Raw genomic sequence first — 21,032 nt, 5'->3', positions numbered from 1 at the left:
GTGTGATAGCAGCAGCAGAGAGGAGGTCAAAGGAAGAGTGCTTTACGTCCCTGTTATGCTGCATGAGAGCCACGCCAATGGGAAGTTTGTGACTACATGGACAAAATCTGTGCAGATCATGCATTATTAGGACAGATGTAGGATTAGCTCAAAAATCCAGTCCACCACCATGCATTATATCCTAATAATTTTAATGCTAATGCGCCTTCACTTGAACCACATCATCATAAAACATCCGAATGTAGATGTGAATAATTAAAAGGAGAGAAGAGATGAGGAGAAATGACACCCGGCAGAGTGGGGAGAAGAAAGCCAAATGAGCTTGAAAAAGAGGTCATATGAAAAAAATATGAAATAAAATGACGCTGGGAGAATGAAACCAAGTAGGTCATTCCAAAATAAGTGAAATGACAGCTCATATCTGAAGCTTCAAGCCTGAGCACCGAGAGAGTTTGAGCACAATGGGAGGAGGAGGAGGGACAATGGAGGAACGACGGGAGTAAGGAAAGGAGCTCATACCTTGGTCGCCCATCATCAGGTGTGCCAGACCTTAAAGGAAAACAAGAGCACAGTCAGCAGAGAACAAGGGATCATGGGAAGCTGTGTGACACTGACATGCAGGCATCTCTTTCAGAGCAGATGTCTGTGTTACCTGAGGAGTGTTGGGATAGGGGAGAGTGGGACGGAGAGGAAGAGGAGGAGGAGGTGCATAGACAGGGTTAGCATGATGAGCATTTAGCCAACCGGAGCTGGTTGCGATGCGTCATCAGCCACTTACGAGTCATCATTCAGAAATACAAATTTAGGTCCACTCTTTTATTTTTTCCCTCTTAAAGATAAAAAGTACACAGACCCTCAACTCACCGACCACAAATAAAACCAACACCGTCCTACCTCCAACTTCCACCGCCACACATGAGTCATAAAAAATGCAAATTGTGGAGTCACTGTGCTATTTTAAGAAGACATGACAAATCATTTTCACTTTATCAGCTTCAGCACAAATACGTATCAGTGCAGACAGAATCTCTTCCTGCTTTTGGAAAACGCATCACTGTTAGCTACAAACCAGCAACTTCCAGATCTTTCTGTTAGGAAATCTGTTCTCTGCAGGACAATTAGCCTGTTTTTTTTCTGACACAAATTATTAGAAATTTTAGAAATCCTGTGGGATTCATGCAGAGAATGCATGATATCACGAGTTGGGACGCTGTGTGAAATGTTGGTAAAAACACATCTTGATGGTTTCCAAATCATTAAAAGCACATGTTTAATACAAAAAGATGCAAAGACAGCAAAACAGTTTAAAAAAATATTTTGTTTCATGAATTAGATCCCAACAACACATGTCCAAACATTTGGAACAGGTCAAATATGCCCTTGTTCTGCATCACCTTCTTTTTTACGATATCACATGAACGTTTGGAAACCCAGGCTTCTCGGTTTGGCATCCAGACTCTTTTTCCACAGACCTGTACAGTTGTAACACGCGCAAAATGTAAATCTTCTTCCTGTGTCATGGAAAGTCTTCTCTTGAAAAGGCTTCAGACATGCACTGATCATTCACCATCAGTGGTTTCTTTCCAGAAACTGCCCATGCCACGGATGTGCATACCTTCCCATCAGGGATGCTGAGGACTTTTGATCTGTGCACTGACAACAAACCTTCTGAGAGTGGATAATGCTTCTTGGTTTATGTTTATGTTTGATTTCTTCTTTGCATAAACTAACTGTGTTAAAAGATGATGATTCCTGTACGTAATTTGGAGCTCATGCATTGAATTCCACTACAGAGTCTGATTTTGGTGCAGTTACACTTGAAAGACTGAAGATCATGGCTATCCTGTACTGGTTTTGGGCCTTGTGTCTTTTTGTACAGCTATTTCTTCATACTGTCGGAATTGTTTAATGGTATTATGATGATGCAGATGATGACATCCATGATTTATTTGCAATTTTATTCTCAGGGGCATGTTTTCTACTGGAGACCTAGCCTCTTTGGAGTGTCTACTTTATACCCAATCATGTCATGTTCCTGCTCTAAAAAATGTAACTGGTAAGAGATTCCTTTAGCTGACAAGACATGAGTATTTATTTTCCATAAAACAACAACAAAAAAAATTATACAGTTTTAACACCTGAAATGTTGTCTCTGCACCATTTGGACTGATGCATGTGCTTTGAATGATTTTTGAAATGATTTTCAAATAATCAAATCCTGTCATTTTCAACATTTTTCTGCAGCATCCCGACTCTTATGGAAGAGGGATTAAAAATAATGCAGATCCAAAAAAATTAAACATAAATAAATAAAATAAACAAAAAATAAAACATAAATAAATGAAATGAAAAATAAAATAAAATAAAATGGAAAATGATAAATAAGTTGATAAATACATAAATAAATCAAATAAAAATGAAAATAAAAATAAAATGAAAATAATCAATAAATAAATAAATAAATAGAATTTTAAAAAAAACTTAAAGCAATTAAATTGATAAATAAATAAATTAATTTAATTTAATTTAATTTAACTAATTGGCATGAAAAAAAATGAAAAAAAAAAAAACATTTAGTAAAGAGCCAGAGCAGACACAGTTTCTTTCCGTTCACATGACATGCCCATCAACAACCATTTCAAAGCAGTTAAAGCCAAATAAGCACATTTTAACCTGAACAAGCAAACTTACCAGAAACCCCTACACCAGCATTACACATCATTTACACACATTTATTTGAGCTGCCATGGCCATGATAACAAACATTATTATTACTTTAAAAAATGTAATCTAACAAATGAAATACCCACCTTCAGCATTGTTGTCTTCTGGAAGCACGGACAGGCAGAGAGAAAGAGAGGAAAACATTCATTAAGAAGCATGCAGACTAGTACAGGCCATTGCATGTCATAACCATGCAAGGCATTAAACACCATGCAAGTGACCTACAGTAACCCCTGCAGAGGAAACGCTGTTTTATGCATAAGACTTTTTATTGTGCTTTAGCTCCGCACTGACCTGGAGAGCAGGACAGAGATTTAACGGAACGAGCTCTACTGAATATTTTACGTAACCTTGAAGAATTACGTTCCTTCAAACTGGTCTTTGTTAGCAGCAGATAAAAACTGGCATCCCTGTTAAAAGATTTAAGAACCAGGATCGATCATGAGTCATACGACGGTGAGGGGGTAAGAAGCTGATCGAGAGGCTGGTTCATCCTGTTGTGTTCAACTCTGCAAATCTTACATTTATTTCCTTTTTTAAATTTATTTATTTAAGTTGATAGACTGAAACTTTTTGCATGAAAACTCTTTAATTCAACAGAGTCAGTGGAATCTGTGAATCTCTGCTTTTTAAACGCTCGTAGCCACAAGTGATGAAATGCAGTGCAAGAGAAAACAACCGAGTGACGGCTGTGGGGTAACAGCGCCTGAGGTGTCAGAGCGTTCAGAGAGGTCCTGAGACTGCAGCAGGAATTTTCAGGTGATGTGGTCACGGCAGTGAAAGCAGAAATCTGTGAGTGAGCTCTTTAGAAATGCAGAAGAAGACTGACATGATACGCCCCGACACTGAGCGACAGTCAAAGTGAGAGCGTGGAGATTAAAAAGATGCATCTGTTACTCCAGAACAGGAGATGAGGAGGACACACAGGTGAAGCTGAAGCAAACAGGTGAGGTTAGCATCATGCTAATAAACAGAGTGGACCGAAAGATGTGAGAGGGAACATGCAAAATGATCTAGAAATGGAGGGTGTGAGGGCCAGCAGCGTATAAATAGAGCAAAACAAAACAAAAAATCAGTCAACAGATCTGTTCATCATTGAGCGCTTAAAGTTTTCTGGGACACTGACTCAGTATTTAATATTTAAAACAACACAACAAGACAAAATGGCATGAAATGGGGAGACAGTAACTGATGAGACACAGTCAGCATTTTTTTTAAAGAGACAGTAGCATGCAATGTCTGATCAACACCGAAAAAACAAACAACGTTCCTGTTGTCAAACCAGTTGCTGTAGCGCCCAGTTTGGCAGAAAAGCCCAATTTCCTCTAAAAAATAAAGTCCTACCTCTTTAAAATCTTTCCCAGACTGAAGCGATTGTTTGACCCGAAACTTACCATCGGCACCGGTTCCCCTCTTCAAATCAGACACCATGCACAAAAACAATCCCAATCATCGTTTTGTGAACAACTGACGAGGAAATGAAACAGACTGACTTTCCAATTTCTTTGTTTTACCTCTTTTTTTAAAAAAATAATCAGATATTTCTAGAAGTCAAAACTTAAGAATTAAAACAGGTCCACAATTAAACAAGACCTTGGAGCCAGGAGATGATTCATAGACTCTTTAAGATAAATATTAACTTTGATGAAATGTGTGCAGATTTATAAACCTTGAGAGAGGAGGTGCAGTTTGTTCACAAAAAGGTTAGCTTGATGACAAAAAGCACACTGCTGAAAACAAAAATCACACAAGGCAAGCATGAAGCTGGCAGCTGCAAAGTGACCACATGATGAGAGATAAGAAAATAAAGGTCCCATATTATGCAAAAATCACTTTATTAAGTCTTTTAGTGAAATTTGTGGGTCTTTGACTTTCCTCCCAGCCCACAAAATGTGATATTTAATGACAAAATCTGTACTTAGCAGTGCCTGTGAATGTAAAATCCTGACCTAAAACGAGCTGTTTGGATTTTAAGGGATTTGCTGACGTCAATGATTCCCTTTTTTGACCAATCAGGAGCAAGTCTGACTTGATTGAACCCCCTTCCCACCCACTACCCTCCCTGCTGCTACTCCAGCAGCCATCACTGCCATTACTGCTCTGTTTTTGGTTGTAAACAGCCATAAAGTTCCATGTACAAGCTCCCCATCTCAGAAGAAGACAGACTAAGTGTCTAGAGTTCATTTATCAAGGAAATGTTCCAGCTACACTCAGTAAAACTGTGCATGCATGTGCTAGTCACTTCACAGCCGACTGCTTTTCCAACTTTGGACAGTCCAACAGAGGGTTAGCGAATAGACTGGTCCTGAATCCAGGCACATTACCAACCATCCTCCAACAAACCTGGGACCCTGGAAATGTGAGTATTTTAAATGCTGTGTGCTGTGGAGCAGATGTAAGAGCTTTTCTTCAGTGTCCCCCCCTGTCTCTGTGTTAGCTTCAGGATGCTAACTTTAGCTGCTGTTAGCCTGTTGTTTTAGCCTGTAATGTTACGGTAAACGAGCTTCGCTGTTTTCTAAACATTGTGCACTCGGAGCTCGTGGCGCCGCTCTCAGAGTGGGGCGGTATCAGCTGTGGCTCATTTACATATGAAGGCCACGCCCACTAAATCAGAGCGTTCTGAACAGAGGGGCTATGAGAGCCTGGAAACAATGCTGCTGTGCTTGATTTATTGGCTTTTTGGACCAAAAAATGTTATTACCATTTCATGAAGACATCAATGATCCATATTAAACTGCAGAAAAGGAGCAGAATATGGGACCTTTAACATTTAATGAAGAGTTAAAAAGATGCAGTTTCTGATAAATCCTCCCTCTGCATTTCAAACCAATGGCTGTTCAGTTCGTTTTGGTTTGTAGTAAACTGTTTCACAGGTTATCGTGCAGCTAACTTTGAGGTTTAGCGATTCCCTTCCTCTAGTTAAAGGTGTTCAAACAACTCTTCTTACATAGATTTACAGGAACGATCATGAACATGTCCAATTGTTTATGATCATACTGTGGGACATGCATGCAACTCACCCTCCAAACACACTTTATTAAGCATTAAACTCACTAAAAGCTTCTGGTTTTGACATTTAATAAATGTCAGGGAAGGGTTTAAAGATCTCTGAAGGTGAGCTCCATCGTTTCAGCAAACAGAGTCCGCGAGCATTTCTTCCCCGACCGACTGCGGCCACGCTAAAGGCGCTTTCATTCTGCGGTGGTCCGAAGAAAAGAAGCTTTCCTCTAACAGCAGTATCACCTGACAGAGACCATTAAAACAAGCCCCCTATCTCTATCATGCACACACACACACACTCACACACACACACTTCCCTCCACAAATGTACCCAGCTGGTTACATCCTAATCCACAGACGTAAATCCATTTAATCCCCCTGACAAAGTGATCCCACTGCTATTGTGCTGGTAACACTACACCAAAATGCACTCAACTGTCTATCAGATGATCTGCATCTCTGATGGTCTTGTGCTGGTGATCATCGACATGGTGTGTGGCTCATGGGAAATAATTATATTACGATTCAAATTGGTTGCTCTAAAGATATCAAACATCTGGTGCATGGACAGAAGGAAGAAACCAGAGCCTATAAATAAACGCACGCAGCGTTTTTTCCTCTTTGTTTTCGCTCTACATGCTTCTGACACCTCGACACAACCTCGACGCCCCGGTTGTGAACTCACAACTGTGACAACTGATTCTCACCGAAGTGACAGTCCCTTCAAAGCCAGACTTGTATCACTCAATCCACTATTCTACCCTTTACTGGCTCCTATCAGGCGTCTGGATGAAATGTCATTAAGACGTCCACGTCTGCTCTGCTGAGGGTCTGAACGCGGCGGGCTGAGGACACATGGCGATAGCAGGGAGGGTTCTGGGTGACGTTACACTTCACATGAAGGAACATGTGTCACATTCACTCCACACAACATCCAGCAACAGATATAATTCATTTTTCTCTGCCATTTGACAATTTTAGAGCATGCTGTCTGACTGAATCAGCGTCCTGTCCTCCACTCTTGACATCAGAGGCGTTGGGGGGGCCGTCGGATGCTCTTTTTTATGTCTTAAATGTTGTTTCAGCTGAGAATTCAGGAGGTTATAACTCTGGTGACATTGCTCTTAAAAGCTTCCATTAGGTGTCGTTTGTTAATAAAATAAAATATTTAAGGGAATTTGCCTCTGAAAGCAAATTGTTATGAAGTTACTGATCATCTTTTAAAGTGGGATCTAACTGGGTGTGATGGAGGCAGACGTTTATCATGACAAATTACACAACACTTTGTGGGTACCAATCAAACAACAGTAACAAGGCTGTTCAGCTGATTACAGCGTGTCAGCATCGCTCCTTACTGGGTGCTAATTAATCAGTCAGTGGATTAAAGCTGCTGAGGTTCATTTGGGGAAGCTTATGATGTATTTGTGGTGTTGTTGTTTTTTTTCTCCCATACTGTATTAACTTAGAATCTCAGATACCTTTAGCCACAATCCAAAGGCAGGGAGTGAGGGGTGCCCTAAAGAAAAGCAATGAAGGAATCAAGCCAATTACAGTTCCAACCTAAAATAATCAGTAAAAGAATTTTTGATAATAAAAACTTGGCAAGTATATAGTTATATTCATCAAGCATAACAAGAGCAATTTATCTGCAAACGCCATGACCCCATCTTCAAACTAACCCCTTGATGCCTGTTGTTGTCAATTGACAACATACCCTGCCAGGTCTTGATGCAGCTGAAATGACCTTTGTATCCCACTAATGCCTGTTGATTTATATTCTACGCATACCAAAGATAGTACCAAAGCACCATGTCCCAATATATTGGTCAGAGTGTGAACTTATTGTATCTATACACATCATATAACTTAATAATAACTATTGTGTGAGCTGTATTCAAATCAACTGTCTCCCCTCAATGTAGGATCTATAAGAATGCAAAAGAAACACAAAAACAATATTTTGATATAGTTGTAAACTAATTCAAGCGGTAAGGGGTTAATTAAACTTCGCTTAAATTCATGTCAATCAATCAATCTTTATTTGTATAGTGTCAAATCATAACAAATGTTATCTCAAGACACTTAACAAAAACATTCACAGGTCTAGACCCGTAAATGTTAATAAAATTTTATTTGCGGAAACCCAACATCAAGACAAGATAAGGAGTCTTATCTCATCTTAATCCACCATGAGTACAGGACTTTGCAGCATTTGGCACTTTAAAATGGCAAGGAAAAACTTCCCTTTAACGGCAGAAACCTCGGAGGGTACCAGACTAATTTCAGACAGACATGAATCCTGTTCTAAATTATGGGAATATTTACAATTTCTGTCAATCGTGTATTCTGCAAAAGCTCAAGACCTCTTGCAGCTGACATCTTTACATTAATGTATTTATCATGATGTGAAAATATGAGACAAAAAACACATTAGACGATACAAGACAAGATTACAGTTCAAAAATTTTGTAGAGAAGGTTAACACTGGTGAACAGAAATAGTTCAGAATGCAGGATAAGGAATATTTGGGGATAAAAAATGTTTGAGGTCAAAACAGAGGGTGTCTCTGGAAGTACCGGAAGTCACAAACACACCAAGCCAAAATAAGCTGTTTTCAAAGTCGAAATTAACCTGGGATGAATCTTTTTCTTTTTTCTAACTCTTTCAAAGGATATTAAAATAGCAAGTTTGGCCAATCAAAGGCACGGCTCAGCTCACTAGTGTGACTAGTGTGGAGATTCAAAGCCCCAGTCAATTACGATATGGCCATGATAGCCAATCTGCTTCAAAGATCCATTTTCAGAAACAGACGGGTGATGTTGGGGAGACTACGTCCTTTGATTTTATGGTCAATGTAAAATCCAGATCCTGATCCATCCATAGAGATATTCTGACATGTTTTTCTCACATCGCCCCCTAATGGAGAAAATTCTCCTTGGCCAGAAGCAGAGTTTGCTGATGTTTACGCATCACTTAACACTGCTGAAAACTGACCACTGATCATCTGGTATCAAGAGACAAATGAAGGATAGGTGACTGATTTTTTTTTTTTTTTTTTTTTTTTTTTAACAGAAATGACTAAAAGAAGTATCTCACAAAAAGATTATTCAAATGTTACTTTCATGGCTGATAAACATGTCCGTAAGAGCCACCAAAAAACAAACCCAAATACATTTCTTTCAAGTGCCAAACATGCATGAAGGCACAAATGTGTTTAAAGAGTCTTGTTATTTCTTACTTTTATTTATCTTATTCCTTTTTTTGTACAATATGAAATTTGCAGTCATTGCTGCATTTCAATAATTGCTTTCCATTACAAAAAAAGGATTTGTGCAGCCAGCTCTCAGAGCGCCTAATTGTGTGTGTAATGTAGCAGCTTTAAAACAAATGGACCCAATCTCTGGGAGAAAGTTGTGTGAGAAGTCGGACTTCTCCTCAAACTTTTAATAATATGTCTGACATCAAAAACAGTCTGTGTGTTCATGTCCTGCATCTGTAATGGAGCCATTCACGATTCATTATTCGACTTTCACAGCATCCCGATGTTTTGCAGAGCTGGTCAGTAAAGAGATGATGAAGTCACTTTGATTTGAAAGCCAAATTATAAATGTCATAAAGTGAAAATTAGTGATAAGTTAAGTAACTTTCAATTTGATAAATAATTAAGAGCTGACACCTCCTAATGAAAGCAGCTCAATTCTTTATTAAACAGCCTCAAACTGAAGCAGTTTATCAAACCAGCTCAGTGAAAGTAGGTCATCCCCTGCTACGTTTCATTGTAGCAAAGCCGAAACTCTGTTGCAAATAAAATCTGTGTGAATATTTGAACATCCTTTCAAATGAGCTACTAAATATTTGCCATTGGACAGCTGCACAAGCAGTTAAAGTAACAGTTTAAGAGCTGGAGCGTCACTAAATGATGTCAGGAAGAAGAGTTCCTAGTGTTCAAGGCAAAGCAAGGGGAAAATGGAGAGTTTGTTTTTCTTTTTTATCCTTTATTCATGACAAACAGTATTAGGTGTCCACCTCAGATAGCGGATCAGCTGGGAACTGATATCCTTGAGTTCTCGTCATATAATAAACAAGGCCAAAGGAAAGCGCAGCCTTTACCTCGCCATCTCTGAAAAACACACAAAAGTCAACAGAATGAATCCCTGTAATAAGTCCCACGTCAGATAGAAATAGAGTTCCTTATTGCTGCTCTGCTGTGTTACTTATCAGGCTGTATCATGTCATCACCACACAACACAGAGGAACAAAAGGTAGCGACTCTTCAGCAGCCCATTAGACAGTTGTAGAATTGAAAAATAGCAACACAAACGCTGCTCCAGAGCCCCTTGTCGCAGAGGCGCTTTAAGGCAAAATGTAAAAGCCTTCCAGCAAAGGTCAGAGCCACCAGACGATCGATTTGTTGTTAAATTACAATTTGAGGCAAATCAAGAGTAATGAGTATAACTGGGGGCTCATCTCTTAGTACCTCAGCCTAAACCTAATGCATCTATCCAGCAGAGCAGTGTTAGTGGTATTACACACTCACCATCTTCCTCATTATCCTCCTCAAGCAGCAGTGAGAGCGGCGAAAGAGGAAACGGGCAGAGTGACCGACCACTCTGATGGAAATTGATAGCTCCCACAGCTGTGGCTATACTCTGCAATTTCTGCTCTCACCAGCTAAGACAGTCAGCAGTGACACAAACACTTGAGAACAAAACGCTCTTTATGGGCACTTGTTGCAGGACAGCGGATTCAAACTGAAGGTGTGGAGAGACTCTGGTATATTATGTGTCACAGTCTAGAGGAATGACTAAGTGCTGTCATTTCACCACCGTGTACCTGAGAGTGTTGTGAGCTAGCTTAAAACAAACATGCCAGCAAGTCTATAGGTGAAGAAATAGAGAACATTTTGTAACTTCCAGTCATGTCTTGGGTAGCTGCTTTCTTCTGTTTTAAGTACTTTTGACTTTCTGCTCCCCCATTTTTTTAAGATATGGGATGGTATTTTTAAACACACTTAACAATTAACAAGTTAGAAAACACAACATGAAATTTATCAAAGGAGATATTGAGAGCTGGGCTGACTGTTTTCTACTATTCCTTGGATTAAATCTATGCTTAAAAAAGCTAAGGTGAATTCATTAGCTCTGGGTAATCAGAAATATTCAGGTGTATCAAGTGTTCATGCTATGCTAGATCAAGTGTTTATGTTTAATCTAAATTAAAACGTAGAAGCTGCAGCCTCGTTGCTAACACACACAAGTAAATATGCTAATAATCTTCATAGATCACTCTCTGCTGTGAAGCTTTTAAGAGTGTTTTCCAGTTTATTTCAGCCGCAGGATTATATATTGACACTAAATAAGTTTTATTTTGCTTTAGTATCCGTACAACCCTGGTAAAATCAGACACAGCGTGACAGGAGGTGTTTCAGATGTTAATTTAAGCTGATCTAAGCTAACAGGCAAGAAACTTTAACTCTGTACCCAGTTGTAGAAGTGATATTTATCGTCTTTTTACCCTGGAAAAAAGGATTTACATTAAATCTCAAACTCTCAGACTGTTTTCATTGGTTAGCTCGGTGGTTCCCAAAGTTAGGGTTACAAAACGCTCATATAAGGGTACAAGGGCCATCCAAAAACACAAGTATTTACAATTGAATGTTTCATCCATTATATACTTAAAATATGGTGAACTGTATCAGTTGCAGCAGATTACTTTAGGATACACAGGTAGTCTATTTTCAACCACTGAGCTGAAATAAGTGTCTTCTGCCTTTTTACCGTCTATCTTTTTTGGTATATTCTTGCAGCAGGGGGTAACCGGTCTCCAGCACCACTATTTTTTGGCTTGTGGGCTAAAAAGTTTGGGAACCCTTTTAGTTAGCCAATCAATAAATGTTGTTTAAATCATCGACTGAGCAAAAATTTTTCAGCAATTCTCCTACTGAAAGGATTAGATTAGATTTGCACTGAACAGTAGCACAAAGTGCGTAAGAACAACAGCATTAGGGAACAGCTCTCCTCTTTGTGAAATAGATCGGATAAATAATGAATAAAAATAGTAGAGATGCATGGTATTGGATTTTTTGTCCAATATCTGATATGCCCATATTTAACAACTCATTTAGCCAATACCAATTTTTTTTTCTGTGCATTCAATTGCATATTGTATCATGGTACATACTCTTAGCAAATTTGTTATGTAATATTTATTTCTTATGCAAAATGGGAAAAATAAATACTTGAAAATGTATATTTGTTTATAATGATTGCTTTCAAGCAAAAAAAAAAAAAAAAAAATCAAAAAATCAAAAAGATACATCCTTCTTGAAAGCTGACTGATGCTCTTCCAGAGAAAACCATGCATCCACAAAAAAATTGAAATGTATGTATATGCCAGCGCTATATACGCATCAAATGACTATACTTTTTGCACTTTTTATACACTTCCTTACACCTGTTTTCTTGATTGCTGCTATGACTCCTGAATTTCCTCTCAGGGATAAAGTATTTTATATTCTATCCTATTCTATTCAATTCCACTTATGTTTACAGTTATACAGTAAAGGAGAACTTATTGCACACATCCTTTTTGGACAATTATAGCACATATTTCTCCTTTATTGCTTATTGTATAGCTTATTGCTTATTGCACCCGACCCATGGCTGAACGACAAAGGATTGTGTCCAATGTTTGAGTTTAACCAGACTATGGCCTCGTTGTAAAAACTGTCTCTAAGTCTCTGAGCACCCTGAAAAGACCTAGTAGGCTAAGCTAAGCTAGCTACCTGGTGCGGCTGTAGCTTCACATTCGAGCATCACTTATATTTTTTTATTAAATAATTAGGAACTGAAAGGGAAAACAGCCACAGAGCCAGGAATTTATTGAAGCTTATGATGAAGCTTTTCTGAGGAGCTCCAGACAGACGGTGTGTGGACAATACAGTCAATCCCAAGGAGACAGCCCAAACAGAGAGGACTGTTGGAGCAGATGTGCTGGTGACCTCTCACCATTCTTTTACATCTTATGGGTTGGAATGATCCAACAGGATAATGGTAGTAGATTATACAGTAGTTGTAATAACCTTAATCCCTGGATTGGATGTATCTGGGATAGAATTACAGATGTGGAGTAAATCTTTAAACACTTGGGAATAAGCCTGACAGGAGAACTGAGAAAGCAACGTAACATACAACTCTGTCAGCACAGGCTCGGCTTATTTGTACTTTTGCTGTAAGATATATCACATCCTGGTGTTAAAATAATGTGTACCACTGTTCACCAATCACCCCTCCAGCTAAATATGCTCCGCAGGCCTTTAAGGAAGCAGCGCTTTTGGATCCAACTGTTGACGTGTGACAAATCCCCATCTGAAGAGGAGCTCTTCAGCTAAAAAAGTATTAATAAAGCTACTGTGTGCTAAATACAGCTAAGCTCTAAGTACTGTTAACATTAAGCCACGCCATCCTCCATTACAAATGACAAAATAGGCAGAAGTGTGAGAAAAGGACAGATCCCTGGTGTTAGTGAAGTCGATGATTAGTGCAAGAAAAAGCAGACTTTTAATTGAATTCAGGAGCTGTAATAAGGGATCAGGTATCAATAATTCTGAGGCTCACCCTCCTGCAAAACCCTCTAAACGTGGGGTATATGAAGTGAAGTTTGGTTTATTTTTCACAGTCAAAAGGTCTTCAAAGTCTCGCAAAAATGTTCCTGAAAAGTGATTTGTCTGCGCTCCATCATTAGTGCAGCAGCTTTCAAATTACGGCAGCGCGCTTTCGACTTGTTTTTGGCATTTCAGACGACTCTCATGAGGGATGACACCCAACCGGCGGCATCAAAGGCAGCTTCTTTTCAAAGAGAAAATATCGACTCCAGCCTGGGATTTAAAGAGGCGAACGCTCGCCTCCGTACAGCTTCATTCTGTATCCACGTAGGTGAGATCAAACCGTTCGGATCTGATAGAAAACACCCAGCAATTATGCAAAGTGGGATATTCTTCTACATAAAACACAGGTATGAATGAGGAGTCAGTGTCTGAAAAGCTGACAAAGATGGAGGATGTTTTGAGAGCTAGTTTTCTGCCAGGTGCCGCTCATGACATCTCATCTTTGCAGGGGTAATCACTCCATCTATGAATTATGCATCACATGATATCCTGGAAACTCGACATGACGGCTGATCAACATGGTAAATACAGCCATGTGTGCCAGCTCGGCGTGGATTTCCTGATGTGTTTACTTGTGCAAGGGTCAAATCCCTTTAAAGGAGGAGTTTGGTGTCAAAGAATTTCACAAACACCCTTTGACAGTCAGGAACAGTTGTATTTAAACAAGGCAAAAATCCGCGGGGAAAATCCCTCTAATCTTTTGATCCCAATATCTGTCTTTGGACTCGGAGACAGCGGTGTGCTATTAATCTGCTTTTGTCTGAGTGAAGCTGCGGGAGGCTTCCAGACGGTGACACTGACAGAGATACAGTCAGGTCATGTGGTTTGTGCTTGAGCAAACGGCGTGTCTAAAAGCAGGGGCGGCGTTATGGGTGGACCTAAAGGTCCCAGGCCCATCGTTAACTTTTCTCACAATTTATTTACTACGGTGTGCTGAAAAGTTTGTAGCCTAACTTGGAAGGAGTTATGCCATAGTGATGAAACTTGGAATGCATTAAATTCAACATTTTCTGACACTTACGGCATGGTTTATTTCTCAACATGGTCGATGTTTTCTTGGGTTGTTGCTGTGGCAGGTCATCTGGACTTTGGGTCATCTTCAAGCCTCTCCCTACCCCTCTTGAATTCAGCTGCCCACTTTTTCACAGTTGATAAAACTGGAGCATCATCCCCTAATGTGGCAACCATGTCGGTGTGAACGTCCTTGGGGGTTAACCCAAATATCTGCTTTTTCTGCAGATATTTGATAACACCATGGTGCCAGTTTTTATCCATATTCACAAAATGACTCTGGTTCTACTTTTAAATTCCTCAAACACTACATCAGCGTCACTTTATCTGAAAATAAATCGTGCCAGAAGTACCAGAAAGTGTTGGCATAATTGCTTCCTACTCAGGCTACGAACTTTTCACCTCCCTGGAGTGTATATATATATATATATATATATATATATATATATATATATATATATATATATATATATATATATATGGCTTTTAAAAAGAGCATGGTAAAATTTTGTCACTCAGTTAGAGTTAGATACTCCATCTTTGTAAAATGAGCCTTTTTTTCTGTTGAAAAAAAAAAAGTTGTGAAACATTCAGCTTCATGTGGCTGGGATCAGAACAATATTTTGTGAAACTTTTTTTATTTTTTTTATTTTTAACTTTGGTTATTGTCCCTGCTGTTACAGCTTATAATGAACTGTAGTTGTGCAGCCTACAGGTGCATCAGAGCACCACTCTTTGGTCAGCACCATGGAGAGCTACTGCAGGTGGATCCGTCTGATGTAGTGATGTTCAATACCACCAATCTTTCATGATCCAATACTAGGTAAAATTCATGCTAGTATCAGCGATACTGATCCAATACTTCTTTTATGTCTGGTTAAAAAAAAAAAAAAGCATTTTAAATCCTTTCACTGAATTGAAATCGACAGTTAAAAATTCAATTAATCAAATAAATGGGACAATGAGTGCTCACGTTTGTCAATACCTACATTTTGATATTTTTTATTCAACAGTTCAAGCAAATTAGACAGGTTCTAAATAGTAATGGATACATTTTATTGATTAAATGATTTTCTATTTTTTTTTTATAGTACATATTTTTTCCTAACTGACCATGACCGTTTATTGGATTTTTTTTTTGTTTTTGGTAATTTAATGGCACCTGGTGTTTGTAATCCACTTTAAATGATCAAGTCTTTGGGGAACCTTACCTGAATTAATCTAGGCTTTTTTTTTTTTTTTTTTTGCTAATGTGAGATCATCTCCTTGACACACATTTTATTACTCTAAACAAACTCATGCAGCTTTTTATTAAAGCATGTATTTATTTTGACATTATTTCATATCTGATATGAACAACTCCAACAGCATCAGAGCTCTGCATGTATCACAAAGTGCATCTTGGCTGTTCATGGAACTAAAATAGCTCCATACAAACTGCAGACTATAGGCTGAGGCCGAGTGTGTGAGTGAGTGACAGACTGAACAGCATGCAGGTGCGCTCACGCATCACACACTTAACTAGGCGGAAGAAAAAGTAGTTCCCACAGAATGGCACATCACTGCACAGTTTGGTGACTTTTCACTTTGTTCCTGTTTATGATTTACAGGACCTCACATTAATTAAGTATCAAAAGTATCAATATTTTGGTTTGAGAATTGATTTTAGAGCACAAAGATCACAGAAAGAGCTTCCTATTACTTCAAACTAAGTCATACATGTCATTCACGTGGAGACATGCTAATAAACCATCTGAAAGTGGTTGTTTTTGCTTTTCAACAACGTTCCATTTTTCATGTGAGTTGCTTCATGTGAGCGCCTGAGCCAGGACCCAGGATTTGTCTAATGCATTAAAAAAGCACGCCGCCCTTCCTCTCCTGCACCTTTAAACAGTTTCAATTGCATTCTTGTCAGTTCACTTGTTCAGCCACCCATTCTAACCCTGTCCGCTGCTCTGCTTCATTTCTGCTTTCACTGTGTTAAGTTGAGTTGTCCCTGGGGATGAAACTTGGCACAAACATGCAGCGCTGACTTCAGGCACCAAGCCAGAGCGTCAACCAAACAGAAATTTCTCACTGATTTGCCTCCTTATACAGAAACAAATACAGAGTGATGGGATCCTGAGCAGCCTTCGTAGCTGGAGGTCATATACAGCAGCAGTGATACTTAACACAGTCATGCAATACACCCTCTGAGGGCCAGTGTTTTGATGACATCATGCTAATAGCTGGAGGTAGAAGGAATTGGAGGGGGGAAAAGGATCCACCATCACAGGAGGGAAACATGGGAGTCTTGAAATGTTGTCTCGTTGGTGCCGGGACATAAGGAGCAATAGTAACCTACACAGATCAAATAAACATACTACTTTTTCTGTTTCTGCTACCTAAGACAAGAATAAGAGATAAAAGCTGATAAAGCTGCAAGCAGTATTGGACATTTCACCTCTACTGTCAAGGTTACATCCCTTTCTGACCCTCTTAGAGGTATCACAATGGATATAATGTATTATTTCCTCTGCTGAGTCACATGACCAGCTGCACGGAACCCCTAATCAGTGTGTGACATCATCACTGCTGCTTCATGAGGAGTGAAATTTACAGAATTTTTGGAAACAACCCCTCAAAGATGCCAGAGTTGTGGCGAAATGATAGTAAAATTGTGATATTTTTGTAGGAAATTTTGTCAGGAATCCATCCATGTCATTTCTAAAGCTATACCACTTTTACTGTTGTGTGTAGAGGCCCAAATGCTGCAGCTTGCATGGGGCTGGTAGCGATACTCCTGTTCATTCTAATAGAGGGAGCTGAGAAGGGTTCCTTGGGGTACACCAACTTTGAGGGCTCGCCATTCGAAAGCAGTGTCTGATACGTTGATTTCCATAAAACCTTTTTTAAAGCAGGGTCCAATCTGTCAACTTAGTGATTTTCAAGTCCATAACACTTATGATTTCAGAGGAGATCATTTTTGAAGAAAGGGCAAAAATGTGGAAAAGTCTTATTTTGAAAGGCAAATTGCCGGCTTCCTGTGTGAGATAAGGTTTTTTTGGCCCGACATGGGATTCATGCATCTCAATCAGACAAACAATTTGACGTCGGTTTCATCTCTCTGTGATATTCCTACCCCAAGTTATAGTCATTTTAGCGTTTTCTTTGAGTGCCTAGATGGCGCTAGAGATAAAATTATGGGATGTTGGGGGTCAAGTTTGGTACCAAATACAATTTTTTTTACCCATGTGAGGTGTGTGCCAATTTTGGTGAGTTTTTGAGCAGGTTTAAGGGATCAAATTAGAGCTCAAAGGCTTTTAACACAACTTGCCTGTCGAAGTGTTTGCATTAGTGTTGTTGCTTTTGCAAATCGCCTGACACCTGACGGTCACCATAGTGTCCTGTCTCCAGGTCTCTGGCAGTTAGGGATGGGTACCTTTCACATTTGAAACGATACGGTACCGATGCACAGTGCCTGGCAATCGGCACCGGTACTCAGTGGTACCAATTTTCGGTACTTTTTTGTGTTTCTGTGGTAAAAAAACCCCAACAATTTGTTTATTAATTTTTTGACGACACATATTTATTCTTCATTAAATAACCTTGCAATGCTGTGTTCATGTCCAGCATGGAAAATTGGCTACCCTTCCACTCCCTCACAGTCACAAGGGATGCATTTAGGTACCTAAACATGGTACCTTTTGATTTTACATGAACCGGTACCCGGTACTTTTGACAGAGTTCGGTTGGTACCTATAAAAATACCTAATTTGTTACCCATCCCTACTGGCAGTTGACGTAAAGTATTTGAAGGTGAAAAGTTCCTGAACTTGTCTAGTTTTGGGTTTCAATGGCTTTTGAATCACCCTGCTTTCACTGTTTTTTGCATGTTTCATTTCTGCTGCAGAGGACCCCTGATTGCTGGAGCTGGGACAGGGCACAGACTGGTTACAAATCTGGTGAAAGTCTTTTGTACAAGCTTCACAATCACAGATCTAATCAACATCTTAAATACCAGCAGCAAAGACATCACCTCTTTAGGAAAAGTCACACATCTAATCTGGAAATAGTGCTTTTATCCAGTCTGTTATTACTGTTTCAAGGTGTTTGACGCCTACACCTCCACATCCTCTCACTTCTCACACTGAGAAGTGTTAAAGAAGGTGTTTCACTGTTGTTGACGAAATGTTACACACATCTTCTAATGTCATCCAAAGACATTGTTTCAGGATGTTTTAATTCAACACTGCTGCAGCTGTTTCTAACTTGATTTGTGCACAGAAAAACAAATTTGTTGTCTGACATGCAAACGGGTGAAAAGGCACGTTTTTCTTAATAAAAGTCTACATTAACAGCCGGGTTCATGAGAGCAAAATGAAACTCCCCTGATCTCCACAGTGCTTGTAAAAAGCATGTGTAACCTTGAGAGCTGAGCACAAATTTTCTGAAATTGCACGATTCACTTCAAACCATTAACCATAGCAACAGAAGCAACAAAAGCTCCTCAATTTTTAATAATTCATCAGTGAGACAGAAACCGCACATAATACAAAACAGGCGAGATCTGATTAGCTGTGGTTGAAATCTGAGCCCGTGCACACTCCGACACGTGGATGTAACTCAGAGCGTTTCTTTTCAAGCAGCAAAGCACAAATCTGTTGAGAGGGTTTGTGAGTCTGGTGAATAATTTGATCACACAACCGAGCTAGCTGTTGGTGCATGACTCAAATGTGAAAATAGGTGTGACATAATTTCACTTACTGTATGCCAGAGTCATTCTCGGCACACTGTCATCAGGCATTAGCAGCTGAAATGGAGTGGCTTAACTTGCCTGTGACGCAAGTTTCAGGGATTTCCAAATGTGTCTTAGAAAGGTCTTCCTCCAGAAACATCCGCAGACATTTACTGTACCCTCTGTGTTGCATAACGTACAAGATAAACAGTAAAAACTACAGTACAGAGTGTGTGTCAAGGTCTGCCCTACTTTCCTGGCTGATTTAGTATGTTTAGGTAATGCACGAGGGAATAAACATCACTCCACTTTATCAGGATGAAATATGGAGCTATGCAATGCATCTATGTTATTTCCCTAATGAGAAAGTAGAGGACGGATTCTGGGAACTTCCCGCTCGTAAAACAGTGCATTTAAATAATTGTTTCAACCGATCAAAGGGATTTTCGTGTGTGTGTGTATGCGTTGTGAGAGCTCGTACTCGGACAGGGGAGTGTTGACAGGTCTGGTGGCTAATCCCATAATCCTTTCATCTGATCAAAGTGATACAACAGCTTTTAAATTATTTAATGGACAGGTAAAATCTCAACTTCAATGTACTTTCAAAGTGAATGGATGTTTGGGCTTAGGGGGAACTTCTGGGAGGGCTGATTTATTATGTTCCTGTTTCTTTCGCAATTAAATTTGATCCTTCTGCTGAATTCAGATTAAACTATTCATTTTAAAAAACACTCCTGGCGTGGGCACTACCTGTAATCCTTATATTAAAATGGAGAGTGATGATGTTTTTCAGGCTCTGATATCCGCCTTCTTCCTGCAGCACACAGCAGCACATTACCCCGAGATGGAAAAATCCAAACACTGTCCTTGCTGGAATAGTAAATTAGCTGGGGGAAGGTACAATTTGGTGGATGCTTTCATCCAAAGTGACTTAAGGTAGCACGAGTTCACATAATTTCAGCACGAATGTCTCCGCTGGGAATTGAATCTCTATGTCTTGCAATGTTAGTGCCATGAAATGAGCCATAAAGAGGTGCCGGCTCCTCCGTCAGCGCGGGGAGTGTTGTGTTGTTTTATGTGCTGTGACGTCAAACACGGTGAATGCATAAAACACATTAATGTGAAAAGTCTAACTGTGAATAACTTCACGTGAATGATGCTGGTTTTATTGGAAAAGGAAGCTCTGATATCACGTTTCAGAGCTGAAAACAGAGCAGAAGAAAGAAGACGAAGAACAGATAAACCAGACTAATGACGCAAGCTGAGATTGTTCCCTCTTTATCTAATAAAAATAGAGAAGAAAAGAAACAGATTGGGTGTTTTGCCATTTATCTTTCTCTACAGACACCAAAGTAAAAGGATGTGGAACATCAAGGACAAACATCACCATTTTACACTTTATCTAGTTCCTATTCTCTCTTCATTTATTCCAGCATATTTTGGCAATCACACAAATACCTCTTCTTCCACACCTCTGCAATCATGCGACTTCCAGCTATATACAAAGCTGCAGTCATCGTTATGTTCACATCAACAATGGTGTAAAAGGAAATGTGTTATGTGAGAGGCTGCACAGCCTCACACTAACAAACCCTCTCAGGTTTATTTTATCCCTCCTCTCTGAAGTTTTCTTAACTGAATGGGTTTTATAGCATCTTTCACTCGGGGGCCGCGGCTTTTATTCTGTCAGTTCAGTCTCAACACTTTTATCAAACCTCATTTACAAACATACGCAGCTGCTCTCACCACATATAAGAAAGATGAACAAAACATGCAGCGATGCCAAATTTCCCCAGAGGAGCCACAGAGTGAGAGGATGTTGTATTCAGACTTTTAATAGAAGCTCCAGATCTGTGTCGTCAAATGACTGATGAAAGCTCATGTTGCTCTGCACTGTGAAAACTGAAATCTAAA

At 39.4% G+C, this 21,032-nt stretch overlaps 1 protein-coding gene across 19 annotated transcripts in view; it reads right to left on the bottom strand.

The window, feature by feature from the left end:
- LOC141794634 (neurexin-1a) overlaps positions 1–21,032 on the bottom strand; it is a 469,750-nt gene that overhangs the window by 437,653 nt on the left and 11,065 nt on the right. For 13 of the 19 annotated variants that reach the window (XM_074674993.1, XM_074674995.1, XM_074675004.1 and 10 more), the window contains exons 3-4: positions 2,811–2,828; positions 520–549 (exon numbers count right to left, since the gene is read on the bottom strand). In XM_074674993.1, the coding sequence (XP_074531094.1) occupies positions 520–549; positions 2,811–2,828 (48 nt within the window). The remainder of the gene's footprint in view (positions 1–519; positions 550–2,810; positions 2,829–21,032) is intronic. The other 6 variants (XM_074674996.1, XM_074675002.1, XM_074675010.1 and 3 more) reach the window with 2 other exon arrangements.

The sequence above is a fragment of the Halichoeres trimaculatus genome, unplaced genomic scaffold, assembly GCF_033239565.1.
Source record: "Halichoeres trimaculatus isolate MK-OKI-2021-1 unplaced genomic scaffold, fHalTri1.1 fHalTri1_scaffold_8, whole genome shotgun sequence".
NCBI classification, from domain to species: domain Eukaryota; kingdom Metazoa; phylum Chordata; class Actinopteri; order Labriformes; family Labridae; genus Halichoeres; species Halichoeres trimaculatus.
Note: the sequence above shows the minus strand (reverse complement) of the source record. Positions and strands in the feature narration are given on the sequence as shown.